General features: G+C 50.1%; 1 protein-coding gene across 6 annotated transcripts; it reads left to right on the top strand.

The window, feature by feature from the left end:
- Window positions 1-94: 94 nt before the first annotated feature.
- TBC1D24 (TBC1 domain family member 24) lies at window positions 95-27681 on the top strand. Of its 6 annotated transcripts, XR_004961764.1 has the most exons (11): window positions 95-151; window positions 18417-18522; window positions 19767-20847; window positions 21435-21452; window positions 21959-22117; window positions 23307-23370; window positions 24342-24437; window positions 24760-24994; window positions 25364-25534; window positions 26656-26988; window positions 27392-27681. XR_004961764.1 is itself a non-coding variant. In XM_036280519.1 (10 exons), exons 3-9 carry the CDS (start codon window positions 19883-19885, stop codon window positions 25516-25518), a joined length of 1692 nt encoding a protein of 563 aa, XP_036136412.1. In that variant the 5' UTR covers window positions 95-151; window positions 18417-18522; window positions 19767-19882; the 3' UTR covers window positions 25519-25534; window positions 26656-27125. The 6 variants fall into 6 exon arrangements, 5 of the variants coding, with proteins under 5 accessions (XP_036136412.1, XP_036136413.1, XP_036136414.1 ...); XM_036280519.1 differs by lacking the exon at window positions 27392-27681 and having other exon boundaries at window positions 26656-27125; XM_036280520.1 differs by lacking the exon at window positions 27392-27681 and having other exon boundaries at window positions 25364-25553; window positions 26656-27125.
- The last annotated feature ends 268 nt before the right edge of the window (window positions 27682-27949 follow it).

The following is a 27949-nucleotide window of genomic DNA, read 5'->3' as shown; positions in this document are numbered from 1 at the left end:
ACCCGCGGCGCCCGGGGTGGGCAGCCCTTGGCGCGTGCTCGGCGGGGGCGGGGCAGCGTGCGCGCATGCGTAGAGAAGCCCGCGCTCAGTTGCTCGGCGAGCTGAGGAGAAAGCGGTGCGCTGTGCGGCACGGAGCTGTGCGGCGGCGGAGGTGGGTACGCGACGGGCCTGGCACGGGAAGTGATGGCCCGCCGCGGGGCCTCGGGGACTGCGGAGCCAGGTCTCCGGCTGTCATCGCGGCGGGGCCGTGCTGAGGGAGGGGGCGTGGGGACTCTGGGGCCTCGGTCTGAGGTGGTGCTCGGGGGTTGGCCGCGGCGCGGAGGTCTGGGACCCGCGGCCGTCCGCCTGTCACTGCCCGCCGCTCCCGGCGCTGCCCCGCGGACCTCGGCTCCGCGGGACACTCACCCCGGGAGCAGGACCGGCGCCCCCTACCAGCCACCGTCTGTGTGCTGGCTGGCCCAGGACGAGGCGTTAGTCAGAAGGAGCTGTCTCTGTGTCACTCCTTCCTTGGGCCACTTTCTGTCTTTGCGGGGTAGGAAATCCTCTTTTGGACTCGAAATTGCAACAATTTCTGGAAACGTTCTGACGTCGAAGACCTGCAACTGCTCCCTTTCCTGCCCTCCGCTCACCTCAGGATGACATGCTTACCCACTTACCGCCTAGTATCTGAGCCCTGTCTGGTGGGTGCCCCCTTGGCATGGCCCCTGGGCCGAAAGACAGCCCACAGGGTCCCTGGGCACTCCTATCTGAGCCTTGAGTAACACAGCTGGATGTCAGGGATGGGCTAAGTCTGGTCATGGTTTTCTCCAAGCGGGGGTACTAGTGGCCCGGGCATAGGTTTTCATTTCATCTTTAACCTTTGTATGGAAACAGATGTGCTGTGGGCCTCCTGGATTACCACGCTCTGGGCTGACATTTAAGGCCAGAGGTTGTCCAAGGACCACCTGGGCTGTGTGGAGGCAGAGGCCTTGTGGCTGGTGTGACTATTAAATTCGTGGTGTACTGGGAAGCAGAGGCCTTGTGGCTGGTGTGACTGTGGTTGTGATGCTGGTGTTGTGGTCTTTCTCAGCTGCTGATTCCAAGTCATTAGTTTGTCTGCCTTTCCGGGGACAATAGAAGCACTGGAAGTTGGTTTTCCTTATTTCACTGTATGTTTGCTTGGGACTCAGCAAGGATTTCCAGGCGGTTGCATTTTTACTTTTTAAATATGTTTTTATTTATTTCAGAGAGAGGAGGGGAGAAGGGGAGAGAGGGTCACATCCGTAAGAGAAACATTGATCTGGGGCCTATCGGCTGCCTCCTGCATGCCCCCTACTGGTAATTGAGCACACAATCAGGGCATGTGCCCCACCAGAATCCAAACTGATAACCTCCTGATGCATAGGAAGACTCTCAGTCCACTGAGACAGACACATCGCCCGGGCCAGGCAATTACATTTTTAAAAGACCATCTCAGCCTGGCTGGTGTGGCTCAGTGGATTAAGCAACATCCCATGGACTGAGAGGTCCCGGTTTAATTCTAGCTCAGAGCACATGCTGGGGTTGTGTCTCCATCCTCAGCAGGAGGTGTGCAGGAGGCCCCTGATCAATGTTTCTCACATTCATGTTTCTATCTCTCTCTTCCTCTCTCTCTAAAAAATCAGTAAAAATATTTTTAAAAAAGCAATAATAATAACAATAATAATAAAATACCATCTTATTATTCGACAGATTTTTCCTCCACTTGAGGGTGAGGTCTCCATCTTCATATTCAATCCCCATCATATAGTAGGCATGCATATATGTTTGCTTAATTGTCTTAAAAACAAGTATGCAGGTTCATTTCATTTTAAGGGATGCAGGCTGGGAGAATTAAACCCAGACACGAAAAGCTAAAGAGCCCCGGCCAGTTTGGCTTAGCGATTGAGCGTCCACCTGCGGACCAGGGAGTTCCGGGTTTGGTTCCCATTAGGGGCACGTACCACAAAAAGAAAAGCTGAAGAAGTCTCACAAAGGTGTTACAGTTTATAAAGATTTACAGCCAGTGGACTTCTTTTTATTCTGAAGATTGGGTCCTCATCTAATCTTCTCAGCCCTCGGATAAAGCCTCTAAGTGAAGTGCTTATCGGGTAGTAAGTGCTCTGTTTAGAAGCTTTTCTCTCCCTGTGAACAGGGCTGGAGGCACATTGCATTCATCTTTGCACCCCCATTGCCTGGAATGGAATGGGCAAGATGGGCAAGGGTTATCTCTTGAAGTGAACCAAGGTGCTAAATAAAACTAGTGTGGTGGTTTTCATCTGGTAGTAAGGGTGACCTTTGAGGGGATGTAGAAGTAATCTAGTAATCTAAGCAGGCTTTTCATAACAATAATAAAATTCACCCCCTGGATCTGTAAGTTCACTGGCAGGTGGGCCTCACCAGCTCTTACTGACTATACCTGCCAGGACTGTCCAGAAGGCCAAATGACCTTGGGCATGCATTGCTGCTTCTAATTCCCATTACAGTCTAAGCCAACCTCAGATGACATATTTAAGTGTTTGCTTTTAGATGGTTTCTGGTTTAAAGTACATAAAGACAATGAAGCAGGTTATAAAAAAAGCACTTAACATTTACCCTGTTCAATGTTTTACCTGTTTGAGCATACCTTTTCTGTTATGACAACTCTGTACATAAAAGAAGGAAGCCCTTTTTAACTTGAAGCAGCAATTTCAGTGACTGTTTCAAGTGTCACTTTTCAAATGGAGATAATATCAAGGAAACAAAACCTCAGGCTTTTTACTAAGAATCAACTTCAATTCATTATTTGATGATTTTTAAAAATTCTTTCCACACAAGTTTATTGAAATTATAATTCACATGAGGAGAGCCTGTACCCTGTGTTCTGTGGCTATAAAGTTGAGTGAGTCTCTGCCCTTAAGGAGCTTAGAGCAGAGTCAGGAGATGGGCCAGTGAACTGTGGCACTGTGGGAGGCATTCCCATGGAGGAGGACAGAGCTTGCTTTGGGCATAGAGTGGCATTCATCTGGCCTTTGGTGGAGACTCCTGAGAAGGGCTTGAGCTAAATTTTGAAGAATGAATAGGAGTGGCAAGACCATATGAGGGAAAAGAGCCTTCAGGGCAGAGACTGTGTGTGTGAAGTAACAAGGGCATGACCCATCTACCGGCTGTGAGTAGCTCTGGTGGTTGGGGTAAAAAGAGGGAGATGAAATTAAAGAACTAGGCTGGCAGCAGATTGGGAGAGGCCTTGAATACCAGGCCCAAGTTTGAATTTTACCCTGAGAGCAGTGGGGAGTCACTCAGGAATCTTGGGTCTATGAGTAACAAATCAGATTGTGTTCTCCACTGGTAACCTGGCATCGGTTACTGGGATGGATTGGTGAAGAGTTGCACTGAGACTGGGGTAGTTAAGGGACCACCATGGCACATCTAGAGAAACAAAAGGCCCAACACCAGTGAAGGGCAGTGGGGTATAGAAAGGAGAGCAAGGGAAAGAGGGACAAAAAGGGGTGAGTGATGGAGGACATCTGTAATACTCTCAATGCGGACCAGAGAGACCCGGGTTCGGTTGCCACTGAGGGCGTGTGCCTCGGTTGCAGTTTGTCCCCAGCCCCAGTTGGGGTCGTGTGGGTGGCGGCCAGTCGATGTGTCTCTCTCGCATCGATGTTTCTCTCTCTCTCTCTCTCTTCACCCCTCTCTCCCTCCAGCTCTATCTGAAGATAAATGCAAAAATGTCCTCGGGTGAGGATTTAAAAAAATAAAATAAAAAGTAAAAAAGGAGAGCAAAGTCGCTGTAGGGATGTGGGAAGGGCCAGGGAGAAAGAAGGACTTAGGGAACAGTCCAAGACTGGGTGACTGGCAGCTGGGTCCATGCCACACACAGTGTGCAGGATGGGGGCAGGTGATGACTTTCAGTTTGGAGATGTTGAGCTAAGGGTGGATAAGACTTCCTAGCAGTAGGTGGATATATGTTGATGTGGAGCCAAGGAGAGTGTACTAGACTTGAGAGTATTTGGGGGACTCCTTCCTGTGTAACAGTAAAGATAGGGAGTAGTGGGGTGGGCCTTCCCAGGAAAGCGTATGGAGTGAGAAAAAGAAGACTGAACCCTAGAGACACCTAATGTTTTATGTCTATAAGACAGAGTAGATAAGCTAACAGAATTTTCATTAATACCCCCTAGACTTTTTGGGGTGTGGAGGCAGGATAGTGGAGTTTTTATTTCTGTGACAAAGGCCCAGTTTGTTGGCTAGAGTAAATGGCAAGATGTAGAAAGCTCAAGGTGCAGAAATCACAATTCTAGGGGCCTTCCTTTCTCAGGTGTTTATTTGCCTTTTGCGACACTTCTAGATTGTCACTCATCTCAAAAGACCACTTTTCTCTCCAGACTGAGGATTGGTCCTCTAAGAGTATTCTCACAATTCAACCTCTGAAAAAGATGTCTTCTCAGACCCAGAAATAGATCCAAGGTTGCAGAATTTTTGGGGTCCACTTGCCCTCCTTCCAGGACCCAGTTTCTGTGTGTTACCTCAACATTAGCAGCAGGTGGAACTTTGAGAGGCAAGAGGAGAGGGTAAAGAAAGACTGATATTTCTAAAGGAGCCCCTGTCTGCCACAGGACTTGCCCAGCCCCTGAATAAGTGCAAGGGCCATTAACAGTTATTTTTGTGTCTGGTAACTGCTCACTTAGAAGATGTGAAATAAGATCTCATTCTGTTCTATATAGTTATGTCTGCCAGCCTGGTTGGGTACTGCACAAGGATATGCTGGCAGGAGTCACATGTGAGCAATCATGGTTTCTCCTTCCATCCCACCCAAGCATTCTCTCTTTTATAGGTAATTGAGACCACACTACACATGGCTTGGCTTGTTTCTCATAATCTGAAACTGTGTGTCTGCCTAATTGTTACACAGTTTTTTTTTTGTTTTTTTGTTTTTTTTATCCTCACCCGAGGATATTTTTCCATTTTTTGTTCAGATAGAGTGGGAGGGAGAGAGAGGAAGGGAGAGAGAGACAGAAACATCGATGTGAAGGGACACATCGAGTGGCTGCCACCCGCACGACCAACCAGGGCCGGGGACAAACTGCAACCGAAGTACATGCCCTTAGCGGGAACCAAACCCGGGTCTCTCCGGACCGCAGGCCGACGCTCTAACCGCTGAGCCAAACCGGCCAGGGCTAATTGTTACACAGTTTTAATGGGGTACCACACATATTGAGAGTTGTTTTCCGATGGGCAATTTTGTTACCAATAAAAGCCCCTCTCTGTGTAGTGTTCTAAATGTAGGTCATTACCTGCATCCCACCAAAAGCTCCCCTCTTCGCCATCCCTTCATCCTTTCCTTGAATCATTTTGCTCTTGTTTTCTAATTCTCCTCTAATTCCTTTTCTCGCAAGGGTCATTCTAGCCTTCATATCTTGGTAAACCTGTGGGCCTTAGAAGGATCTGGGTATATACCTTAACTCCTCCTGCCTCTGGCATGTTTTCCTGCCTTCATGGGCTGAACCTTGTCCATGTCCCAGGACACAGGAGTGCTTGGCTTCCTTGGCAGCCCTGTGAACCCCAGGCCTCTGCCTCAGGTACATTGGCTTCTTGGAGCCTGTGAGGCTGGACTACAGAATTGTCTTTTAATCTGAGTCACAAATGACACTCACCAACCTGCCCCCTTAAAGAGCTTCAGTCCTTGCTGACCCAAGTGGCTGTGCTCTCCAAGGCCCTGCCCTATGCCCATGCTGTTTCTGCTACTTCTTAGACAAAGGCCACCTCATCTTCCAGGACTCAGCCAAAGTAGCACTGCTCTCAACCCCTCTTTCCTCATGGGCTGGGGGCCCAGACACCCTGTGCTTTCCTGTCATAGCACCTGTACCTGAGTTGGCATGGCCAGTACACTCATGTCCCCACAGCCAGAAACTTATTGAGAGCTGGAACTGGGCCTCACTTCTTTGTATTCTAACACTTAGTACACCGGCATGCAGGAAGTATCTTGAATGCTTATTAAAATGATTAAACCTGCAAGATTCTCTCCTGGCCTGACTCTGTTGTCAGATCTAAAAATACTTGTGGAGAACCTATGAGGCACACTTGTTGAAGGCGCCCTGCTTGGAATTCTGACCAGTTAAAATTATAATGCTGCTGACAGCCGAGTTCTCTTTCTCTGATTCTCATTCTGTGCAGCTATCTGGTTTATCCTGTGCCTTGGGAGGTGTTTTCCCAGACATGCTGTTGGAAGACCCTTTGAAATCAGAAGATAAAAATCCTGCATTAGCAGAGCCCTGCAACCCTATCCCCTGCCTGTAAGTGGACCAGACAAGGTTGGGGAAGAGGTTTTCCACCTGAGAAAGGGATGCAGGGAACTGTTTTGAGTGGCTAACAAGATTGGGACTCTTCCCTGCTTGGGGCCCCACGCCATAGGCTCAGGCGCCACTGATAAGACCTACATTTGAACTTCTGACAGGCACCAGGCAGATAGGTCAGCCAAATGGCCTGCGGTGCTATGACTAACGCCTAATGGTTAATGGTTACACCCTTTGTAGCTGGCACGTGCCCTCCATTGTGTGCTACTAGCAAAGGGCTCACTATCAAGTTCCCTGGTAACTGGCTGCCTGATAGTCATTGTGGAATGCCAGTTGCCATTAATATTTGAGAAATCCTTGTGCTTTGCTTCAGGGCTGAGGCAGAGCATGGCCTGCCTTCCTGTCATGTGAAGATGCCTGCTGGGAGGGTCACATACCTAAACAAGTTGGTGAGTGCTCTCTGCTGTTATTGTTTAGAGTTAAATTTTCCTCTTGGGCCCAAGTGTTTTGGGATTTTTCTGAGTCTCCATGTGTTTCCTTCTCTTGTTTCCTCCTTCCTGGGTACACTGGGTATGGTGTGAAACACCTGGCTCAAAAGTCACAATATAGTAGAAGAGCTGGACTCATAAGTAGGTCATCACCATGGAGTGCCAAGAGTTAAAAACAGATTTGGATAAGGACCAGTAGAGTGCAGTCCTCAGCCCTCTCTGGGAGGTTAGGAATGGCTGGTGAAGGAGGGGACATTTGGGCTGAGGTTTGGACCAAAAGGTAGATTGGACCAAAAGGAGAACAGGTATGTCCTCTTTCTTCTTGACTGTGGACATGCCCTGTGCATGTGTCATGGGGGCTGCAGTTGGTGCTGTGTGAGCAAGGCTTCTGAAGCTGCCTTTGGAGGGCAGATAGGGCCAGATCCTGAAGGAATGGGGGTGGGGTGGTAGGAGGGACCATAACAGGGTTTCAGGTAGATGGTCTGTCGGGCAGAGCACATTGGGAGTCAGAGCTGAACGTGCTGGAGTCACATGGAGTATGTAAAGGATGGGAGACATTCAGAAAAGCAATTGGAAATACAGATTTGAGTTCACAAGAGGATTCTAGACTGAGAAGAGGATGGACTTTTGCAAAAGGGACATTTAAGAGACAGGCAGAGGAACAGGGACAGCGGCAACCAAGAGGTGAGGAGATAAACATGAGGGAAGGGTTTAAGGAGGCCCAGGGAGAGGGTACCTGAGAGCACTGGGGTCAGCTATGTATACTTCAGGGTAATAAGGGCCCAAAGGTGTCTGAGAGGGGTGGGAGATAGGTATAGTCTGCTCTCACCAGAAGCTTGACTTGGGAAGGAAAGGAGTAGAGGCACAGCTGGAGTAGAGCGTCAGGTTCTGTGAGCGGCTGTTTTGGGATCTCTCTAACAGCAGAGAGGAAGCATTAAAGATGCAAGAGAGCCCAGCCAGTGTGGCTCAGTGAATTGAGCATCCTCCCATGGACTGAGAGGTCCCAGTTCAATTCCCGGTCAGGGCACAAGCCCCGGTTGCGGGTTCGATCCCCAGTAGGGGGTGTACAGGAGACAGCTGATTGATGTGTCTCTCTCACATTGATGTTTCTATCTCTCTCTAAAAAAATCAATAAAAACATATTTTTTAAAAAGGATGCAAGAGAGTTGGGGTTCTGAGGAGGTGAGATCCAGGTCCAAGGGTGGGGGTGTATATCCAGAGCCAGGGTCAGAGGGGAAAGGAAGATCCTTCCTGGCACTCTGTTCTCAGAAGAGAGGGAAGGCAAGGGCTGTGGGCAGATGTGAAGCTGTAAGCTAGTGCTGAGAATAGAAGAGTGTGCTTGTAAGGCATGCCAAGAAGGGCTGCCAGGTCATGAGCAGGATAGTATGATTTTTCCCTCTGCATTTGGTGTGCCAGCATGGAGAAGCGTGCTATCAGTCTGGCTTCTCCTGAGGATTTTCCTTTGGCTGAGATAGGAGCACAGCAGGTGCTTGGTGGAATGGGTCTAGGCTGAGCAAGCAAAGACATAAAGACATAAGAGGCCGGTAGGTGAGGGAGATGGAATCATGTAGGTGGGAAGAGGGCAATGAAGAGTTCTAGGAAAAGGTTAGGAGAGAGTAGGTTTGTGATATGCTACCTTCGGATGGAGCTGTTTCCTGGGCTGACCAGGTTGTGGATAAAATGCTAGAGATATAAAGGCTGAATCTGAAGGTGAGGAGCTTTGCACCAGGGCTGCCTACTCAATCCTTGAGCCTTGAGATGGCAGTCAAGGAATGGAGGCCTTGAGCTGGAATGAGAGGAGGCTGAGTCCTGGGGAGATTCTGGAAAGAGACAGGGGCAGAGTGCTGGGGAAAGCCTGGGGGGAGGGGCCAGCAGGATCCTGGGGAAATCCTAGAGAGAGGGGCACAGGGTCCTGGGGAGAGCTGGCTGCTGTCTGACCAGGAGGAGGAAGGGATCATTCTGGGAGAGGATGAGATGATGGGTTGTTTACCACAGATAAGTTCCAGAGAAAGATGAGACATGGGAGTGGGAGTGGGAGTGAGGTAGGTAAAAAGAGGGCAGCAAGGCAGGGAGATGTGGAGGGTCAGTGACAGTGGTCAGCTCAGTCAATGACAATGTCACCAGCAGCCATCCACAGAATTGGGAGTCATCCTACAGTTGGGGCCTGGGGTGGGGAGATGAGTGTCCTCCACCCAGGGTTCTAGACAAAGTCTTGAAACTCTGTCTCTGGGGGCTACCACAGATTCCTGGGGTGGGATTGAGTGTTTCCCTGGCCTCTCCCCATGGCTGGGTGGGAGGACTGGGCCTCTCATGAGGAAATTAAACTTGACTCAGGCTTGAGAGGAAGGTTCCTGCATAACATAACAGAAGAGGGTGTTCTTCACCTACCTTGGAGTGTGTCTTGCTCCAGGCTTATCCCCAGCCTTCTGGTTGTTCAAGGTGGATAGCCTCAGGAACATCTCCTGACCCCTCACCTCTACCTTCTGCCCAGAAGCCCTTCCAGCTGTCCCATGGCCCATGCCTCCCTACCGTAATGCCCTGTAAGCTGAGTCACACTCAGCCATCCAGATGTGCCCTCCCTTCCTACACACAAGTTGTTTTCCCTTCCCTGTTCTGCTGCCCCATTGCTGGCACTCTGAGCATCTCCTTATCAGTCAGTGAACATGTCCTGTAATTTCTGTGTCTTTCTCATCGTTAAACCTTGCTCACCTAAGGGCTGCAGTGAGGCGCTGTTTCCTTTGCATGCCTGTCCCCTGATGCTAAATAGGTGTCAAGGGACTCAGTCATTCTGCTCTGTCTAGGTTTGCTCTACCTCTGCAAGCTCCACCTCCCTGGGGATTGATGGTCTCTAAGGTAGAGGGACTACCTAGAGAGCGAATGTTCTGAATTCTGTTCTGGGGAAACTGAGAGGAGTGTGCATTTGTCACACGGAACTCTTTAGGCCCAAAACAGTACCTTAATGCCCCTCCATCCTGTCCTTGCCTAGTCACCCAGTCATCTACCAGGCTGGAACTGCAGCCTACTTCCTCTTAGTTCTTTGTTTCCTGGTTCTACTCCTGGGAAACTGATATAAGATTGCTCAGACTAGAGAGGAAGAACTGAGACACAGCAGCTGGCACCCACAGAGTGTCCAGCTTGTCCTATGTCATAGTGACTAAGGCCCAGCCAGACTGAGCCCTGGGTACTCCAACCGTGAGCTGTTCTTGCAGCCAAGGTGGGGTGGTGATCAGGCCCAGGCTGGGTAGGGGGCAGTAGGAGTGGGTAGGAGTCCTGGTAAGTGCCAACCTCCCTCTGCACAAGGGTGCCTCTTGCCCAATGGTATCACAGTTGGCACTTTGATGGTGTCCTGTGTGTATGTTGGGGGGCTCTCTGTTAGGTCAACTGGGTGAGAAGTTCAGGAGCCAGCGTGGGCCTCTGGGCTGAGGGTTGGGTGTCTGGGCAGGACCTTGGCACAGCAGCCCAGGGTTATGCCTCCAACCTGAGCTGCTCTGGCATTTGCCTGAGAGGCATCTGTGTCATAACAGGCACTTATTTATTTTATTATTATTTTTTATCCTCACCCGTGGACATTTTTGCATTTATCTTCAGATAGAGTGGGAGGGAGAGAGAGAGAAACATCGATGTGAGAGAGACACATTGAGTGGTTGCCACCCACACGACCCCAACCGGGGGTTGGGGACAAACCGCAACTGAGGTGCATGTCCTTAGCAGGAACCGAACCTGGGACTCTCCAGTCTGCAAGCCGACGCTCTAACCGCTGAGCAAAACTGGCCAGGGCATAACAGGCACTTTCAACTCCAAAATAGAGTGCCTCCTCTGCCCCACCAAAACCCTGCTCCTCAGTCAAAATTCTCTGTTCAATGCTTGGGTCCTGCCTCCCCCCCGCCGGTCACCTTATCTAGTAGAATCCAACCCCTGGGAAATCTCTTGGGTCCACCCCATCTTCTTCATCCTCTGTTGCCAGGCTTGGCTCAGCCTTCCTCGTGCCTCCTCTTCTGGACTCTGCCCTCCTTCCTTCTGAGCCACCAGGGGGATTTTTTTAAAATGCATGTCACCTTCTGCTTAGTCTCTCCTTGGCTCCTTCATGTGGAGGATGACATCCAATCTCCTAGTGCAGCTCGCATGAAAGGCCATCAGGCCCCCTCTTATCTCACCTTCAGGCCCCCTCTTATCTCACCTTCAGCCACTCAACACTGCCTGTCTGAGGCTCCCCAACTTGCTGTGCCCTCCCTCATGCACCCATTCCCACCTCCACATTGGGCTGACTCCCCTTCTTTATGATACACTCAGTGTACCATTGCTCTTTCTACAGTGCTCAGTTGGAGTCAGCATCCTGCCTTGGTGGTCTGCTAGGGCTCTGCATGGCCTCACAGCACTTCCTGCATGGGCTGTGATCATTACTCTCCTTGAGAGCCTTCTTTTACCCTCTTTTTCCCCAGGACCCAGCCCAGAAAAGGCAAATCAACATAAGTTTGTCAAATCAGTCAAAGTTTGGGGCAAGGGGAGTCATGATGGGGTGCTGGGTCCCCCAGGAAAGACAGCATGAATGGAAGGTGCAGTGCCCAATGTGGGTGGGTTGCTAAGGTGGAATCACCCAGGCTTAATGTAAGGGTCTGTGTTTGTCATATGAAAGCAAATTTGTTTTCAAATCCAATTGTTTGGGAAAATCATGTTCCCCACTTAAGAGGTGAGAAACACAGAGGTCTTATGATTCATCAGACCTGGAATGGTGTTTTGGGACAGTAGGTGGAATTGAGAAGTCAGCCCTGAACTTGCTGAGAAAGGAACATGGGTGGGCCTGGCTGTCCTGGGTGGGAGAGGAGCCTTAGGCACTGTGTAGTTACCATGCACGCTCTGGAGGCTGACAGACCAGGGATAGTTCTCTCTATATTTGGGGACCCCCTGGGTACCACTCTGTATCCTCATCTATAAAGTGGAGTACATCCCTGTGCCATGAGGTTGTCCTCAGGATTAGAGATAGAAATGCAAAGCTGAAATCTCCTGACAGCCAGCAGCTGTGGGATTTGTGTTTGGTGGTCTCCGAAGACAGGGTGGGAGGGGGTCCTGCATAAACCACCCCCAGCTGCTTGGTCCTGATGTCTCTTGCCCCATTGTCCACAATAAGGTCTTATCCTTTCTTCTGTCTCCACTTTTCCTCTTGCTCTGGTCCTAATCAGAAATCTTAGAGGGCTGCATGCAGAGCTGGTAGGCTCAAGGAGGCCTGGGCTTCTCCCACCCCAGATAGCCACTTCCCTCCTTCTGTGGGCACGATTTGGGGAGTTCTCTGTTGGGGCTATGCAGCCACTGAAGGGAGTCCCTAATGCGTTGGGTCTCATTAGAGTCTGATGTGAACTTGCCCTTGGCAGACCCAGGACAGTGTACTTTGGACAGAGGGAGCACTGATCATCATGACAGGATGGGAGCTGGATGGAGGTGTCACTGACATAGCAAGATGATATTTGGGGGAAATAAAGTTCACTCATTTCCACGTATGTTTTATTTTATTTATTTATTTTAAATAAATTTTCTTTATTGATTTTAGAAAGAGAGAAAGGGAGAGGGAGAGAGAAACATCGATGAGAGAGAACATCAATTGGCCGCCTCCTGCATGCCCCCCTACTGGGGATTGGGCCCACAACCTGGGCATGTGCCCTGACTGGGAATCAAACGGGCAACCTCTTGGTGTATGGGTTGATGCTCAACCACTGAACCACACCAGCCTGGCTATTTTTAAAGAACTATTTGCTTTCTGCCAGGCCGGTGTAGCTCAGTGGATTGAGTGTTGTCCCATGGACTGAGAGGTCCTGGTTCAATTACTGGTCAGGGAACATACACAGGTTATGGACTCGATCCCCAGTTAGGGGTGTGCAGGAGGCAGCTGATCAATATTTCTCTCTGACATCAATGTTTCTCTCTCTCCTTTCCTCTCTCTATAAAAAAATTATTAAAAAAAAATTTTTTCTTTTATCCTCACCTAAGGACATTTTTCCTTCTTTTTTTCTTTTTGTTCAGATAGAGTGGGAGGGAGAAAGAGAGAGAGAAACATCGACATGAAAGGGACACATCGAGTGGTTGCCACCCGCACGACCCAACCAGGACCGGGGACAAACTGCAACCGAGGTACGTGCCCTTAGCAGGAACCAAATCCGGGTCTCTCTGGACCACAGGCCAACACTCTAACTGCTGAGCCAAACCGGCCAGGGCAAAAAAAAATTTTTTTAAATAAAGAAGTAATTGCTTTCCATCAAGTAGCCTGAACTTTCTAAACAGGTACAGTAATTATGAGGGGAAGGGATGTAAGGATCAATGGAAGGGGCTTTCTGGGTGGGCAGCAGCAGCACAGCGGGGAAGGGGAAGCAGGTCTGTCAGAGTGGCCACTTGGAGGGACCATCCCTGAGAGAGAGCAGGGGACCTGTGTGGGTCTGTGGGAGAACCTCAGTGGTGGCCTCTTTTAGCTGCACCTCTCCCATGGTAGAGGGTGCTCAAGCCCCTCAGGACTGATCAGTGTTGACCCACCAGAAACTTGTCACTCCCCAGACATCTCAGAGCCAGTGCCAGGTCAGGGGACCCCAAGGAATAGTAACAGTGAGGTACTCTCAGGACATATGAGCTTCCCTGGCATGTCAGGCTAGGCCGAGTCTGACTTTTTATGAACAGTCTCAGTTAATCCTGACATTTGGCTTTTAAACACATCCACTGGATCACATCCCTTAGCTGCTTCCCACTCTGTGCTTAGAATAAAACCCCTCCCTGTGTACAGTCCATACTGTGGATGTCTCCACTGCTTTTATTTTTGTTTACTGTGCTCTGCTATACTAGTGCTTATCTTCCCAGAGCACACTGGGCCTGTTTCTGCCTCAGGGCCTTTGCACTTGCTCTTCTCATTGTCTAGAATGGCCTTTCCTCAGCTCTTCTGACTGTTTCCTTCTCATCTCTTAAGCTCAAATTGGGAGAGGTTTGCCCTAACAACCCTAGCTATAGTAGCCACCACCCTGCAGACATGCTATGTGGTTTGTGTCCCCATTATCCGAAATAATCATTGTCTGCAGTTCTTGTGAGTCTAAGAGGATGAGCAGAATTTTTCCTCTTTACCAGAATTGCAGGCTAGGCCTAAAGATGAGGACAAAAACACATAGTACAGTTGACCCTTGAACAACATGGGAATTAGAGGGCCTTCCTGAAGAGAGATCAGGGATCCCCTTTGCAGTTGAAATACACATACAACTTATTTTTTTCAGATAGAATGGGAGGAAGGGGTAGAGAGAGAGAAACACCGATGTAAGAAAGAGACATCGATTGGTTGCCTCTTGCACAACCCCAACCAGGGCCAGGGACAAACTGCAACTGAGGTACGTCCCTTAGTGGGAACTGAACTGGGGACTCTCTGGTCCGCGGGCCGACACTCCCACCGCTGAGCCAAACCGGCCAGGGCTATATACTGTATTCTTGCAATAAAGTAAGCTAGAGAAAAGAAAATACTAAGAAAATCATAATAGTCCTGGCCAGTGTGGTTCAGTGGTTAGAGGGTCAGCCCGCACACTAAAGGGTCATGGGTTTGATCCCTGGTCCCTGTCCGGGCGAGTGTGGTAGGCAGCCAGTTGATGTGTCTTTCTCACATCAGTGTTTCTCTCTCTCTCTCCCTCTCCCTCTCTCGCTCTCGCTCTCGCTCTCGCTCTCCCCATCTTTCCCTCCCTCTCCCTCCCTTCCACTTCCTTTAAAAATCAATGGGAGCCCTGGCCGGTTTGGCTCAGCGGTTGGAGCATCCGCCTGCGGTCTGGAGAGACCTGGGTTCGGTTCCTGCTAAGGGCATGTACCTCGGTTGCAGTTTGTCCCCGGCCCTGGTTGGTCGTGCGGGTGGCGGCCACTCGATGTGTCCCTTTCACATCGATGTTTCCCTCTCTCTCTCTTCCTCTCTTTCCCTCCCACTCTATCTGTACAAAGGATGGAAAAATGTCCTCGGGTGAGGATAAAAAATAAATAAATAAATAAATAAATAAATAAATAAATAAATAAAAATCAATGGGAAAATATCCTTGGGTAAGGATTAACAAAAAAAAAAAAGAGAGCCCTGGCTGGTTTGGCTCAGCAATTGGAGTGTCTGCCTGTGGACCAGAGAGTTCTGGGTTCGGTTCCTGCTAGGGGCACGTACCAAATAAAAAAAGAAAGAAAGAAATATACTTACAGTATTGAAAAAATATCCTTAGCCCTGGCCAGTTTGGCTCAGTGGTTGGAGCATCGACCTACGGACCAGAGAGTCCCGGGTTTGGTTCCCCCTAGGGGCACGTACCAAAAAAAAAAAGAGAGAGAGAGAGAGAGAAAAAAAATCCTTGTATAAGTGGAACTGTGCAGTTCAAATCTATGTTGTTCAAAAGAGTCAGCTGTACTTCCTACATTCCAAATTCAGGAAGCTGCAGGCAGTTGGGGTCAGCCCCTTCCCAGTTCAGAGAACCAGCCCTGCCCCCACCCCATTCCTCTGCAATGATTGGCGGGGGTGGCCTTTAGGTGAGTGCAGTGTTTATGGTGAGAAACCATTCCCTCCCTCCCACTCTGAGTCCAGGCAAAGTGCACCTGTTGGCAGGGCCCTGCTGGCTGCCTGCCCTGGACTGCCTGAACAGAGGTGAGTGGAAGTGAGAAAATGGGATGTCACCCACATCCCAGCCAGTGAGCCCCAAGTAAGAGCTCAGCCCTTAGGTGTTTCACAGGGACTAGTGACGGTGAGGCGGATTGTATTTGTCAGCTCTGTTTTACAATTACAGACAGGCACCTGTCTTTCTGGGAAGAGCCATGGCTTGTTTGAGGTTCCAGCAAACAAGTGGTGGAGCTAGACTTTGAAGCCAGGCCTTGAAACTGGATTGTTTCCCACATTTGCTTCTGCCTCCCTTCTCTCCCTTGACCTTTGTCAGGAGCTGGGAGACTATGGAGAACAGGTGAAGCTTGTTTTGTGGGGGGAGACCAGGTGGTGTAGATAGTGTTGTATGATGGCTGCACACTGAAGGTAGAATAGCAGGGAGAGAGCATCACTTCAACTCTAAAACTTACCTCCAGAGTGTGAGTATCCAACTAGATGATTTTATGTTTTTGATCTGTTTCTCGCCTCCTGACTTCCCCTTCCCAGTAGCCAGCCTTAACAATATAACTTAGCTGTGAACGTGTGTGTAAATGTAAGCAAAGAATTTAGGATATAATATGTGAGCAGTGGTTGATTATCTTAAGTGAAGAGGGAGTAGGAATGAAGGGATAACATAAACAGAACTTTACATTTTTACACTGTAATTGTGTATTCTTTTACTTTTATGTGATTATGCATTTGTGTAAAAAGGAACCTAAAACCATCCTGGACCTGGTTTTATAGATGCCTAAGAGAGTCACTGTAAGCCTGTTTGCCCAGCCCCAGAAACACCATGCTCTATTTTTGGATGGAGGCTTGGGGAGGAGGCCTGTGGGGGTCCAGGATGCTCCTTCAGGGTCTCCTGTATGTGTTCTTGCCTCAGAGTCCCTTTGAATCCAACGTGTCTCTGGGCAGCTTGCTGCAACAAACAAAACTGTGGGTCCTGTCTGAAGGAACTTTGCAAGGTACGATAATCACTTTTGGAGTTTCCAGTTTAATATTCAACCTGAATAAGAGGCCAGTTGAGTGAGGGTTGGTGCTGTCCTGCTCTGCTCTTGTTCTGTTTATAAACATGTTTATTGCCGTGATAAGGAGCTGGTTCTTTTCACACAAATAGAATGGGCCTGGGGTCCCTCCAGAGCTTAGTGGCCTCAGAGCCTAGAATGAAGGATTTAAATGCTTGTATGTAGTTTGCATATGGAAAACTGTGGAGTGCAGCCTGGGCATGGCCGTGGGTGTATGAGTGGGCCTGTTGGCCTGGTCTTCATAACCTGGGGAAGAAGGGAATCTTTACTGTCTTCCCTCCCAGAACAGAGCAAACAAATCAGCCCCAGTTTGGGTTTCTTTTCTTCTGAGGAAGAAGATCCTAGCACTGGCAGCAGGCCTGATTCTGCTGTGGGCAAGGCTTTTCCAGTGGGATATACTAACTGAATGTTGTCAGGAAAACTTACTTTAATTAATGTTTTCTCTGGGGAAGCCCCTATAAATACAGTATCAATGGATATACTATATATCCAAAGGAACTGGAAGCAGGGACTTGAACAGATACTTGTACATTCATGCTCACAACAGTACTATTTACATTGCCAAAATGGGAAAACAACCCAAATGTCCATCAACAGGTGAATGAATAAACAAATTGTGTTCTATTCATTTAATGGAATTTTATTTAGCCATTAAAAAGGAATGAAATTCTGATAAATATGGAGGAGGGGCAAGGATGAATAGGTAGAGCACAAAGGATTTTTAGGGCAGTGAAAATACTCCATATGATACTGTAATAAGAATACATGTCATTTTACATTTGTCCAGATATATAGAGTGTATGACACCTGGAGTAAATCTTCATTAATCTGTAGATTTTGGGTGATTATGATGTGTCAGTGTAGGTTCATCAATTATAACAAATGTACTACTCATAGTGGGGGATGTTGATAATGGAGGAGGCTATACATGTGTGGGGACAAGGGGTATATGGTAAATCTCTGTATCTTCCTTTCAATTTTGCTATGAACCTAAAACTGCTTTAAAAAATAAAGTATTGGCCCTGGCCAGTTTGGCTCAGCAGTTAGAGCATCGGCCCACGGACTGGAGAGTCCTGGGTTCGATTCCCACTAAGGGCACGTACCTCGGTTGCAGTTTGTCCCCAGCCCCGGTTGGGGTTGTGTGGATGGCAACCACTCGATGTGTCTCTCTCACATTGATGTTTTTCTTTCTCTCTTCCTCCCTCTCTCCCTTCCGCTCTATCTGAAGATAAATGCAAAAATGTCCTCAGGTGAGAATAAAAAATAAATAAATAAATAAATAAATAAATAAATAAATAAATAAATAAAGTATTGCCCTGGCTGGTCTGGCTCAGCAGTTGGCCCACAGACCAAAGGGTGAGTGTTCGATTCCTGGTCAAAGGCACATTCTTGGGTTGCAGGTTCGATCCCTGGCCCCGGTTGGGGTTGTGTGGGAAGCAACCAATTGATGTGTCTCTCTCACATCTCTCTCTCTCTCTTCCCCTCCCTCCCTTCCATTCTATCTAAAAAGCAATGGAAAAATATCCTCAGGTAAGGATTAACAAAAAACAAAAATAAAGTGTTAAATTAAAAAATTTTTTGATGTATGCTATAAACATATGAACCTTAAGGATATTATCAGTGAAATAAGCTGACACAAAATGACCAGTATTGTATGATTCCACTAACATGAGGTATGTAGAACAGTCAAATTCTTAGAGACAGAAAGTACATTGGTGGTTTCTAGGGGAAGTGGGGACAAGGAGTGAACGTTTAATGGACACAGAGCTTCAGTTTGGAAAGATGAAAAAGTTTTGGAGATGGATAGTGGTGATGTTGCACAAACAACAGTGTGAATGTACTTAAGGCCACTGAACTGTACACTTGCAAATGGTTAAAATGGTAAATTTTTTATGTATGTTTTACTACCAAAAAAAAGTACCAAAGTGCTTTCCTAAGATATCTACTCACAATACAGATTTTACACTATAATTCTTTACTTTCCACTCATTGTTCTTAAGATATTTTTTGCTTTTTATATTTTCAGATGAATGTTCCAGATTCAAGAGAAACTAGAATGATCTGGTCACTTACCAAAACTCACTGAAGCAAACCCTTGTGACATCTCCAGTTTTACCATAACAGGGAGAAAGGTTAGTCTGAGGTGCATGGGCAGACTATTGTAAAGGCAAAGGACAGTAGCCTTTAGCAAAAATAGATGTTAAATTATGGTATCCCCAACAATAGACTTCTGTCTTGCTGTCCACGTACAGTAACCTATCAGGCAGAGAGTCTCACATAGCACATTTTACCCATTTTTTAATGTCTGCCTGAGTTTCAACAGTTGCCCCAAAAGGAGAGATAGTGCCAAATCCCCCACTACTTCTGGTTCATTTGGATGTAAAAATGTCTAATTTTGAAGCTTCATTTATTTCCCAGCCCTTGTGTCTACTCCCTACCAGTATTTCTCCTCTGGAGTACCTGCCTGAAACCTAGCTGGCATTTTTAGAAAGTTAGGAGCTGGCTTCTGAATTCTAACCTTAAGACAGTGGGGCAGAGTAGGTGTGTGTCTTCCTCAATATACACAGCTGATTAAAGGCCTGAAGCCTTCAAGAACTGAAACAAAGCATCTCTTGACTTAAATAGGTCCTCTTTTTTTTTTTTTTTTTTAATCCTCACCCGAGGACATTTTTCCATTTTTTGTTCAGATAGAGTGGGGAGAGAGAGAGAGAGAGAGAGAGGAAGAGAGAAAGAGAAACATCGACGTGAAAGGGACACATCGAGTGGCTGCCACCCGCACGACCCAACCAGGGCCGGGGACAAACTGCAACCGAGGTACATGCCCTTAGCGGGAACCGAACCCGGGTCTCTCTGGACCACAGGCCGACGCTCTACCGCTGAGCCAAACTGGCCAGGGCTAAATAGGTCCTCTTAACTAGTAGATTCTTTTCATAAGGCCCACGGGCCGCAGGATGGTGGTGTGTGGGAGCCTGCTTGGCCTTCCACCCCCTGAGAGTTATTTTCAGCAGAGTTCTCTCTTTCTCAAAACCCTTCTGGGAATTCATTTCTAGCCTCTCGATATTCATAACCTGTGTGAACTATTAAAGTAACTTTATTTATTTATTTATTTAGTGCATGCCTCTAGCGGGAACCGAACCCGGGACTCTCTGGTCTGCAGGCCAACGCTCCAACTGCTGAGCCAAACCGGCCAGGGCTAAAGTAACTTTATAAACTCTATGAAAAGTTATATCCCAGAGTTCATAGTGAATTCTCAGAAGAGCCACTTATCTTAAATGGAAGCCCTTGTACTACTTTATAAAAAGAGTCAAACGAAAACATATTCTATAAAATATGAACCTTTATACATGCATATTAAGCATGGTTTTTAATCCTACAGGATATGGGGTGGCAAACAGGTTAGCAGAAAAGCCTTTGAGAAGTGGCTGGAGGATATAGTTGCTCTTTGCCCCCTTCTGGCAGCCCAGGGCCCTCCTTTCAGGTGCGGCCTACACTATGGACTCCCAGGGGTACAACTGCTTTGTGGATAGAGACAAGATGGACACTGCTATCCAGGACTTGGGACCTAAGGAACTGAACTGCACCGAGCTGCAAGAGCTGAAGCAGCTGGCACGCCAGGGTTACTGGGCCCACAGCCATGCTCTGCGGGGGAAGGTGTATCAGCGTCTGATCCGGGACATCCCGTGCCGCACGGTCACACCTGATGCCAGCGTGTACAGCGACATTGTGGGCAAGATTGTGGGCAAGCACAGCAGCACCAGCCTGCCCCTGCCTGAGTTTGTGGACAATACACAGGTGCCCAGCTACTGCCTGAACACACGGGGCGAGGGTGCTGTTCGGAAGATTCTGTTGTGCATTGCCAACCAGTTTCCTGACATCTCCTTCTGCCCTGCCCTTCCTGCAGTCGTAGCCCTGCTGCTGCACTACAGCATTGATGAAGCTGAGTGCTTTGAGAAGGCCTGTCGAATCTTGGCCTGCAATGACCCCAGCAAGAAGCTAATTGACCAGAGTTTTCTGGCCTTTGAGTCTTCCTGCATGACGTTTGGGGACCTGGTGAACAAGTACTGCCAGGCAGCCCACAAGCTGATGGTGGCCGTGTCAGAGGATGTCCTGCAGGTCTATGCAGACTGGCAACGCTGGCTATTTGGGGAGCTTCCCCTCAACTACTTCGCTCGTGTCTTTGATGTCTTTCTGGTGGAAGGTTACAAGGTGTTGTACCGTGTTGCACTGGCAATCCTCAAGTTCTTCCACAAGGTGAGAGCTGGACAGCCACTTGATTCAGACAACGTGAAGCAGGACATCCGCACCTTCGTCCATGACATCGCCAAGACCGTGTCTCCTGAAAAGCTGCTGGAGAAAGCATTCGCCATCCGCCTTTTCTCTCGGAAGGAGATTCAGCTCCTGCAGATGGCCAATGAGAAAGCTCTGAAGCAGAAGGGTATCACGGTCAAGCAGAAAAGGTAGGCTGGCCTCTGGGCAGGCTGCCAGGGGCCCATTTAGGGTAGGGCTTTGGTGGAACACATCCTGGGGACTTGAGGCATGAGCTTGTCCTGCCAGCCTCTTGGTCTGCCTACTGCCAGCCAGCCATCTGTGCGTGGATAGGAAATGACGGGAAAGGAGAAAGGGTTTTCCTGGTTACAGCCACAGGCTGCTGAGGCAACTGTGGGAATGGAAGGTGCAGGTTACTATGCTCAGGCCTGAGGCCCATGGCAGAGACAAAAGCTTGGTGTTGACCATGCAGTCAGAAGATCAGAGAATGGGCCAGGCTGGCTGCCTCTGGTCATTTCACAGCAGTCTCTTCTGTCCCTCCAGTTCTGGGCTCCCTTGCTGCTGGGCATGGCCCACCTGCCCCTGGGGAGTAGGGGTGGGAAGGACCCATGGTGTCTTGAGACTGTCTTGGTGGCAGACAACGTAGCTGTAGATGTGAAGGCCTTTCTTCCAGGCCAAAGGCAAGACATGTCCTGGGCATCAGTACTTACCACTAACCTCTCCTTGTCTGTTTTATTTTTCTTCTTCTCCATGTTCGTTGCTTCCTCCTGTTTTTCAGTGTTTCACTTTCTAAAAGGTAGGTCTGGAAACCACATCTCCATGCCTGGATTCTCTCTGTCTTCTGGCCTGGCTGTCCTGGGGCCTGGCTGCTTGTGTTGGCTTTCGGGGCTTGCTTCAGCATTGCCTCCTTGGAGCCTGGCTGATGTTCAGGCACCATCTGTTTGTCCTTCTGTCTGTCTGTCTGCTCAGTTCCTCTCTTCTGGTGCTTGGCTGGCCCTGAAGCATTATCTTGCCAGAGCTGACTCACTTTCTGTCCCCATTCCTTAGAGTAAAGATGCTTTCGTCCCCATCTGGGCTGTGCAATCTCCCCTCTTAGTAACGGGATGGGAGTTGGGTTCCAGGGGACAGCTCTACCCTGTTTCTCCCTGAGGGTACCTAGGACTAGGCTTTAACCTGGCTGAAGAGGTAAGAAGTTCCCTCCAGGCTTAGCTTCTAAGAGAACCAATGCACACCCCCAGTTTGGGGGTTATGATCAGGGCTGGGGTTGCAAGTGTGCACTGAATCTCTCCTGGCTCTCCCCAGGCAGTTTGTGCACCTGGCTGTCCATGCGGAGAACTTCCATTCGGAGATTGTCAGTGTGAAGGAGATGCGAGATATCTGGTCGTGGATCCCTGAGCGATTCGCCCTCTGTCAGCCCCTCCTGCTCTTTTCCTCCCTGCAACATGGGTACAGCCTGACCAGGTAATGCCAGGGAGGCTGGGGAGGCTGGGCCTGCCCTCCAAGGCCCTGAGGCATAGACTCTGAGCATCAGGTGTTGCAGGAGGGGCAGAGGGAGCAGTGAAGTTGCCCAGCTTCTGGTCCTGTCTGTGCTTCCAAGAAGTCACACTGGAAATGGGCCTGTGAACCTGAGCACCTGGGTGAGGCCTGCCTCTTCCTGGGGGCCCTAGAATTGGGAAGCTCTTTTCTGGGCTTCTCTCACTCCTAGGCCACCAAAACTCAGGGGTCATTGCCATACACGCCATAGGTCCAGGTCCTCATGTAGGCATAGTAATGACATGGGAGCTTACAGAACTATAAGAGAGGACAACTCAAGGCAACGGGCTGTGATTCAGTACTCCTCATCCCCCACTTCGTCATTCCACAAGCTAGGAATAAGTTGGCCCTGTGGGGTTGGGGCTGTGCTGGCCTCCCCAGGGCACACTGTCTCCCTGGCAGCTCTGTCAGGGTATCAGGTTCAGCACCCCACTTGAGCCTCATATACTCTGGCTTGGGTCACAGGTGACCCGGCAGAGGCAACACAGGCAGAGTTGGCCCAGCTCACCCGGTGGTGACCGTCTGCAGCCCCACGAGCATTATGGTGTAGTTGGAGCAACATTCACCGAGCTCCAACCTCTGTGTGACATGGGAGGCCCACTGAGGGACAGCTAAATGGAGCTACCAGGGCCACCAGCCAAGCCCCTGGGTACCTGGAGCCACCACAAGGGCAACCTCAGTCCTCATATGCTACCTAATGCCAACAGGCTCCCACGTGCTTGGACACTGAGCTTTCCTAGAGCAGGGACCTGTTCCTCTTGCTTTTGCTTCCCTGAAGCACTTGGCACACAGCTCTGTCTGCTGGGGGCTCTTTGCCATGCCACTTCTCCCCCGCTTCACACCAGGGTGGGCAGACAGTCCTGGGGCAGCTGACTGCTCAGCCTACAGCCCACCTAGGGGGGACTCCATCTTGGCTTAGAAGAGTGTCTAGTCCAGAGTGTTGCCTGGTCCCCAGGAGAGCAGGAAATGTAGTTCCAAGGCTCATCCACCCTTAGCAGCTCAGGTTTCTCAGACCCTGTGGGCGCTGGTCAGCAGAGGCTGTCTAGAGTTGGTACGAGGAAGGGGTGCAGGATAACTGCTTCCCATGAGGACTGGCATGTATGGTCTCTTCCCCCAGGTTCTATTTCCAATGTGAAGGACACGAGCCCACCCTCCTGCTCATTAAGACCACACAAAAGGAGGTGAGCAGGGACCAGAGGGAGCCTGGGGTCCTGGCCTCTGAATTCTGGGGAGTCTGCTGCTCCTGTGCTCAGGAGGGTTGGATGCCCCTACAGCCTTCACCTAGCCTTCCTGTACTTAGGAACAGAGCCACCCTCCACAAAGAAGTGAATCCAGCCTCCCTGTCTGACCCCCAAGTACCCAGGGCCTCCTTGTTTCCCCTGAGGGTCCAGGCCCTGTGAAACAGCCTGACTACTTAGGAGGAGCATTGCAGAAATGCTTAGTAAGCAAGGCCCTTCCTCCTCCCACCACAGTGGGCCAGCACCAGGTGAGTCAGCTGCCTTTACCTGCCTCCACCCCATAACAGGTAGTTCTCAGGGCCTTTTCCTCTGCAGTACCTGTTTCCTGGAAGGTCCCCCGAGCACCCATGGGAGTTTTAGGTTCCTTACCCCATTCCAGACTCTATGTCTGGGTTTTCCAGGAGGAGCCTGGGCATCTGTATTATAGCAGGTGACTCTGATTGTCAGACACTTCAGGGAAAACCCTACAGCCACTAGAGGGACATGATTCTAATGGTGGAATCAAGCACTTTGCTGGCTGACAGGGTTGGAGAATGTTGTTGAGCAGGCATACCTCCTGGAAGGTTTCATCTGAGGGGCCTCCCTGGGGCTTATGCCCAAAATCAGACTGTACACATGGGATTTATTCCCATGCTTGAGGCCAAAGGAGGGAACTGAAACAAAAATATCTCAAACAAGCTGATGGCAGCCACCACCCCCCACTCTCATTGCCAACCCCACATCCTCTAACCTCTGACTCCCCATACCTCTCTTTACCAACTGCTCTTGCCCTCAAGTGGGGGAGTGGAAAGGGCTGTGACAATATCACTCCGCCCCAAACTGTGATGGTACCATGGTCCCTCAAAAGGCCCCAAGCAAGGGATGCTCTTGCAGGCCAGCATGGTGTCTCACTCACCTTGGGCCTTTCTCCCCAGGTGTGTGGAGCTTACCTGTCAACAGACTGGAGCGAGAGAAATAAGTTTGGAGGCAAACTGAGCTTCTTTGGGACTGGAGAATGCTTTGTATTTAGGGTGAGTGGGTCTCCCTACAGGCACTCTAAAGTCAACAGGCCCAGCACCCCCATCATTCCTGCTCCCGTGACCCTGTTTACTTTTGTTATAGCAGTTACCCTACAGGATAACCTCCCCGTTTTCTTCTGGTTTGTGATCATTAGACAATGAGGTCCATGAAAGCAAGCAGGCCCTTTCCTATCCTATGTGGCACCATTTCCCCAGCCCTGGTATGAGGCCTCATACACAGAGGGCTTCAGTGAAGATTTGTGGGAAGAAAGTGGTCAGAAGGGCCCTGCAGGGCATAGTGTGTCTGCTCTTCATATTGCCCTTTCACCCTCAGTTGCAGCCGGAGGTCCAGCGCTATGAATGGGTGGTCATCAAACATCCAGAGCTGACTAAGCCAGTGTCCTTGGAGACCACTGCCACTCCAACCCTGCTTGGCCACCCCATGTCCTTGTCCTCATCCTCAGAACCTGCTGACCGCCTCTCACCATTCCTGGCCACTCGGCACTTCAACCTGCCCTCCAAGACTGAGTCCATGTTCATGGCTGGGGGCAATGACTGCCTCATCATAGGTGGGCATCTCCCTCCACCTTAGGCTGGTCTCAGCCTGGGAGAAGGGTACAGGGTCATGGGTAACCAAAGCCCCTGGGCCAGCCATTGCTGACCTGGATGGTAGGTACCTCACCTGAAGGATAGGCAGAGCCCCCATGATAGCAGAGGAAGAGAGCAGGCATGAGAAATGGGAGTAGGGACAGGTATTCTGGGTAAACCACTTTAGCCTAGAGTTTGGACCTTGGCTAAGGGCTGGCAGGCTTTGGAGTGTTTAGAGAGGCATCTGGCAGGGCTGGGGCAGGGACAAGTGGAGATGCTCAGGGGCAGGAGGAGAGCACCTCTAGGGCAGTACCAGACAGAGGGGCAGCCACTGACTGAGTATCCTGCAGGTGGAGGGGGCGGCCAGGCTCTCTACATCGACGGGGACCTGAACCGGGGCCGCACAGGCCACTGCGACACTTTCAACAACCAGCCCCTCTGCTCTGAGAACTTCCTCATCGCTGCTGTGGAGGCCTGGGGCTTCCAAGATCCTGACACCCACTGACAGGCCTGTGCTGATGGTGACCGAACTGCTGCTGTGTGTGTGTTGGGGGTTGGGGGGTGGACAGTGGACAGGCCCCCTCTTCAGGAGGAGGCAGTGAATGAAGAGCCCTTCACCACATGCATAGGCAGCATTGGGGTATAGCTGGGGCTTCGATGCTGGGCTAGGCAGGGGTGCCAAGGCCTTAGCTGGCCAGGCCTATTCCTCCTCATGCTGCTAGGACCTGCTCAGACTTGCTACTGCTTCCACCTTGGACTCAGGCCCTGGTTCTCTGTGGGGGCATCCTGTGCCTAAGGCAGGGGTGGGGAACTTTTTTTCTGCCAAGGGCCGTTTGGATATTTATAACATCATTTGTGGGCCATACTAAACTATCAGCTTAAAAATTAGCCTGTTATGCCCTGGCCAATTTGGCTCAGCGGTTAGAGTGTCAGCCTGCGGCCCGGAGAGACCCAGGTTTGGTCCCCGCTAGGGGCACGTACCTCAGAGGCAGCCACTCGATGTGTCCCTTGCACGTCCATGTTTCTCTCTCTCTCTCTTCCTCTCCCTCCCATTCTATCTGAACAAAAAATGGAAAAATGTCCCCGGGTCAGGATAAAAAATAAAAAAAAATTAACCTGTTATATTTGGCCAGACTAATTTGGTGAGGCATGTGATGTATTGATTTTGTAGGCATTATACAGACTTTGAGCCAGATGTTCCCCACCCCTGGCCTAAGGCCTAGGAGGGGCTACATCTTGCAGCCCCTGAGCCTTAATCCCTTGGTGGTGGAGACAGGACAGGAAAGGCAAAAGGAACTGCCACATGTGGGTCTATGGCACCCCCTGCTGGTGCCTCTTTGCATGGCTTCCATGCAGGCTATGCTGCCTCCTGCCTTCCCTGCTGCTGTGGCTCTCCAGAGGTGTGTTGTTGGTCCTGAGGAGAAACAGGTGCCCTGGGGACTTTCTTGACAGGGGTTTCTTACCTAGTTTCCTCCTTCCCATGCTGCTTCCTGGGGCTGCCTCTTGAACAGTTAACCACAAGGTGAAAGAGGTTGGGGAAGGCAGGATGTTATGCTGAGCTCTGAGCTCTTCCCATGGGAGGGCCAAGGGTTAGCGGGATGAAGGGCCAGAATGGACATCATATATTCTTGTGTTTCTTCAGAGCCTGAAGCTTCTGCTGGGCCTTATTGTGTACTCACGCCTGGAGAGGCCTCCCAGGATGGCAATGGGAGGGCCTTCTGACCTCAAACCAGCCAGCTGCATTTTCAGGGGCCTGCCTGAAGAAGCTTGGACCCACGGAGCCTTCTCCAGTCCTCCTCCTTGCCAGCCAGAGCCTTCTTAGCTCTCCTGCAGTCTCTGTGGTGGCCCCATTTCTCCTCCATGTCGCTGCAGTGACCTGGTTCCCAGGATCCCATCCAGACGTTTCTGCGTGTCGTGTTTGTCTCATCCAGCCCTACTCACCTCCACTTCGACGGGCCCCACAAGTCTGTACCAGGTCTGCACCCTATTCCATAACTTCCTATCCACATGACACCTTCAACCCGAGCCCCTCTGCATAGCATGCGTCCTCCCTCTGCATCTCTCTCACAGCATTGTGGTTACTACATAGCATGATTTTCTTGTGCTTCCACCCTTCCCTGCCTTGTTCTGCATGACACTCATGCATAGTAGGTGCCAAGTGAAGATTGGCCAGTGAGTACTGCAGAGAAGAGCTGTCCTGCCCCATGACCTCCCTCAGCTGGTCCTGAGGGCCTGGGCTCCCGGGAGGGAAGAGGGGAGAAGCAGACAGCTAAGTGGCTGTGTTGCAGCAGCCTGGGCTGCAGGTGCCAAGGGTAACTTTACTCCAGCTAGCCCCCTCTGTATCCCTACATACCACACCCCTGCCCATCTGCACACAGTGCTTGCTCTTCCTGTGGGGTGTCCATCTTCCCTCTGTCCACCTACTCAAATCTCCTCTGAGCCAGACCACAGTGAGACTGAAGAAAGGACCAGGAATCCTGTGTGGCTGAGGACAAGCCAGTGAACTTGTTTGGAACTCAGTTTCCCCAACTGTAAAATGGGGCCAGTCTTGCTCTGCTGTCTCCCCAAAACTGTTGAAACGCTATTAGAGGAAAGGTGCTGGGAGGCAATGCCACTGCTTACCCATCACCTCAGATCACTGCAGCCCTCACCACTCCCCCTTCCTCTGAGCCCCTACCTGTATTTTGGTGTTCATTAAACACTGTCTCATTACATAGTCCGAGTTTGGTCTCTTCAACCAGAGGGGCCTCCAGGGTCTCCCCACTCCAGACTTGTCACCAAATGGGACCCAGGAGGCTGCACCCCATAATGCTTGTCAGTGCTTTATCACTGGAATGTTGAAGGTGTTTTAAAAACAGCCTTTCAGCCCTGGGCAGCGTGGCTCAGGGGATAGAGTGTTGGCCAACACACTGAAGGATCATGGGTTCAATTCCAGG

The sequence above is a fragment of the Molossus molossus genome, unplaced genomic scaffold, assembly GCF_014108415.1.
Source record: "Molossus molossus isolate mMolMol1 unplaced genomic scaffold, mMolMol1.p scaffold_m16_p_3, whole genome shotgun sequence".
NCBI lineage: Eukaryota > Metazoa > Chordata > Mammalia > Chiroptera > Molossidae > Molossus > Molossus molossus.
Note: the sequence above shows the minus strand (reverse complement) of the source record. Positions and strands in the feature narration are given on the sequence as shown.

What these genes read in the sequence shown, in the direction of transcription:
- TBC1D24 (XM_036280519.1), top strand. Translation starts at nt 19,883, where the DNA reads ATGGACTCCCAGGGGTACAACTGCTTTGTGGATAGAGACAAGATGGAC. An exon ending in TTAAGACCACACAAAAGGAG is followed by an intron (nt 23,371 to 24,341) that starts GTGAGCAGGGAC and finishes CTTTCTCCCCAG; the next exon opens with GTGTGTGGAGCTTACCTGTC. An exon ending in CAATGACTGCCTCATCATAG is followed by an intron (nt 24,995 to 25,363) that starts GTGGGCATCTCC and finishes AGTATCCTGCAG; the next exon opens with GTGGAGGGGGCGGCCAGGCT.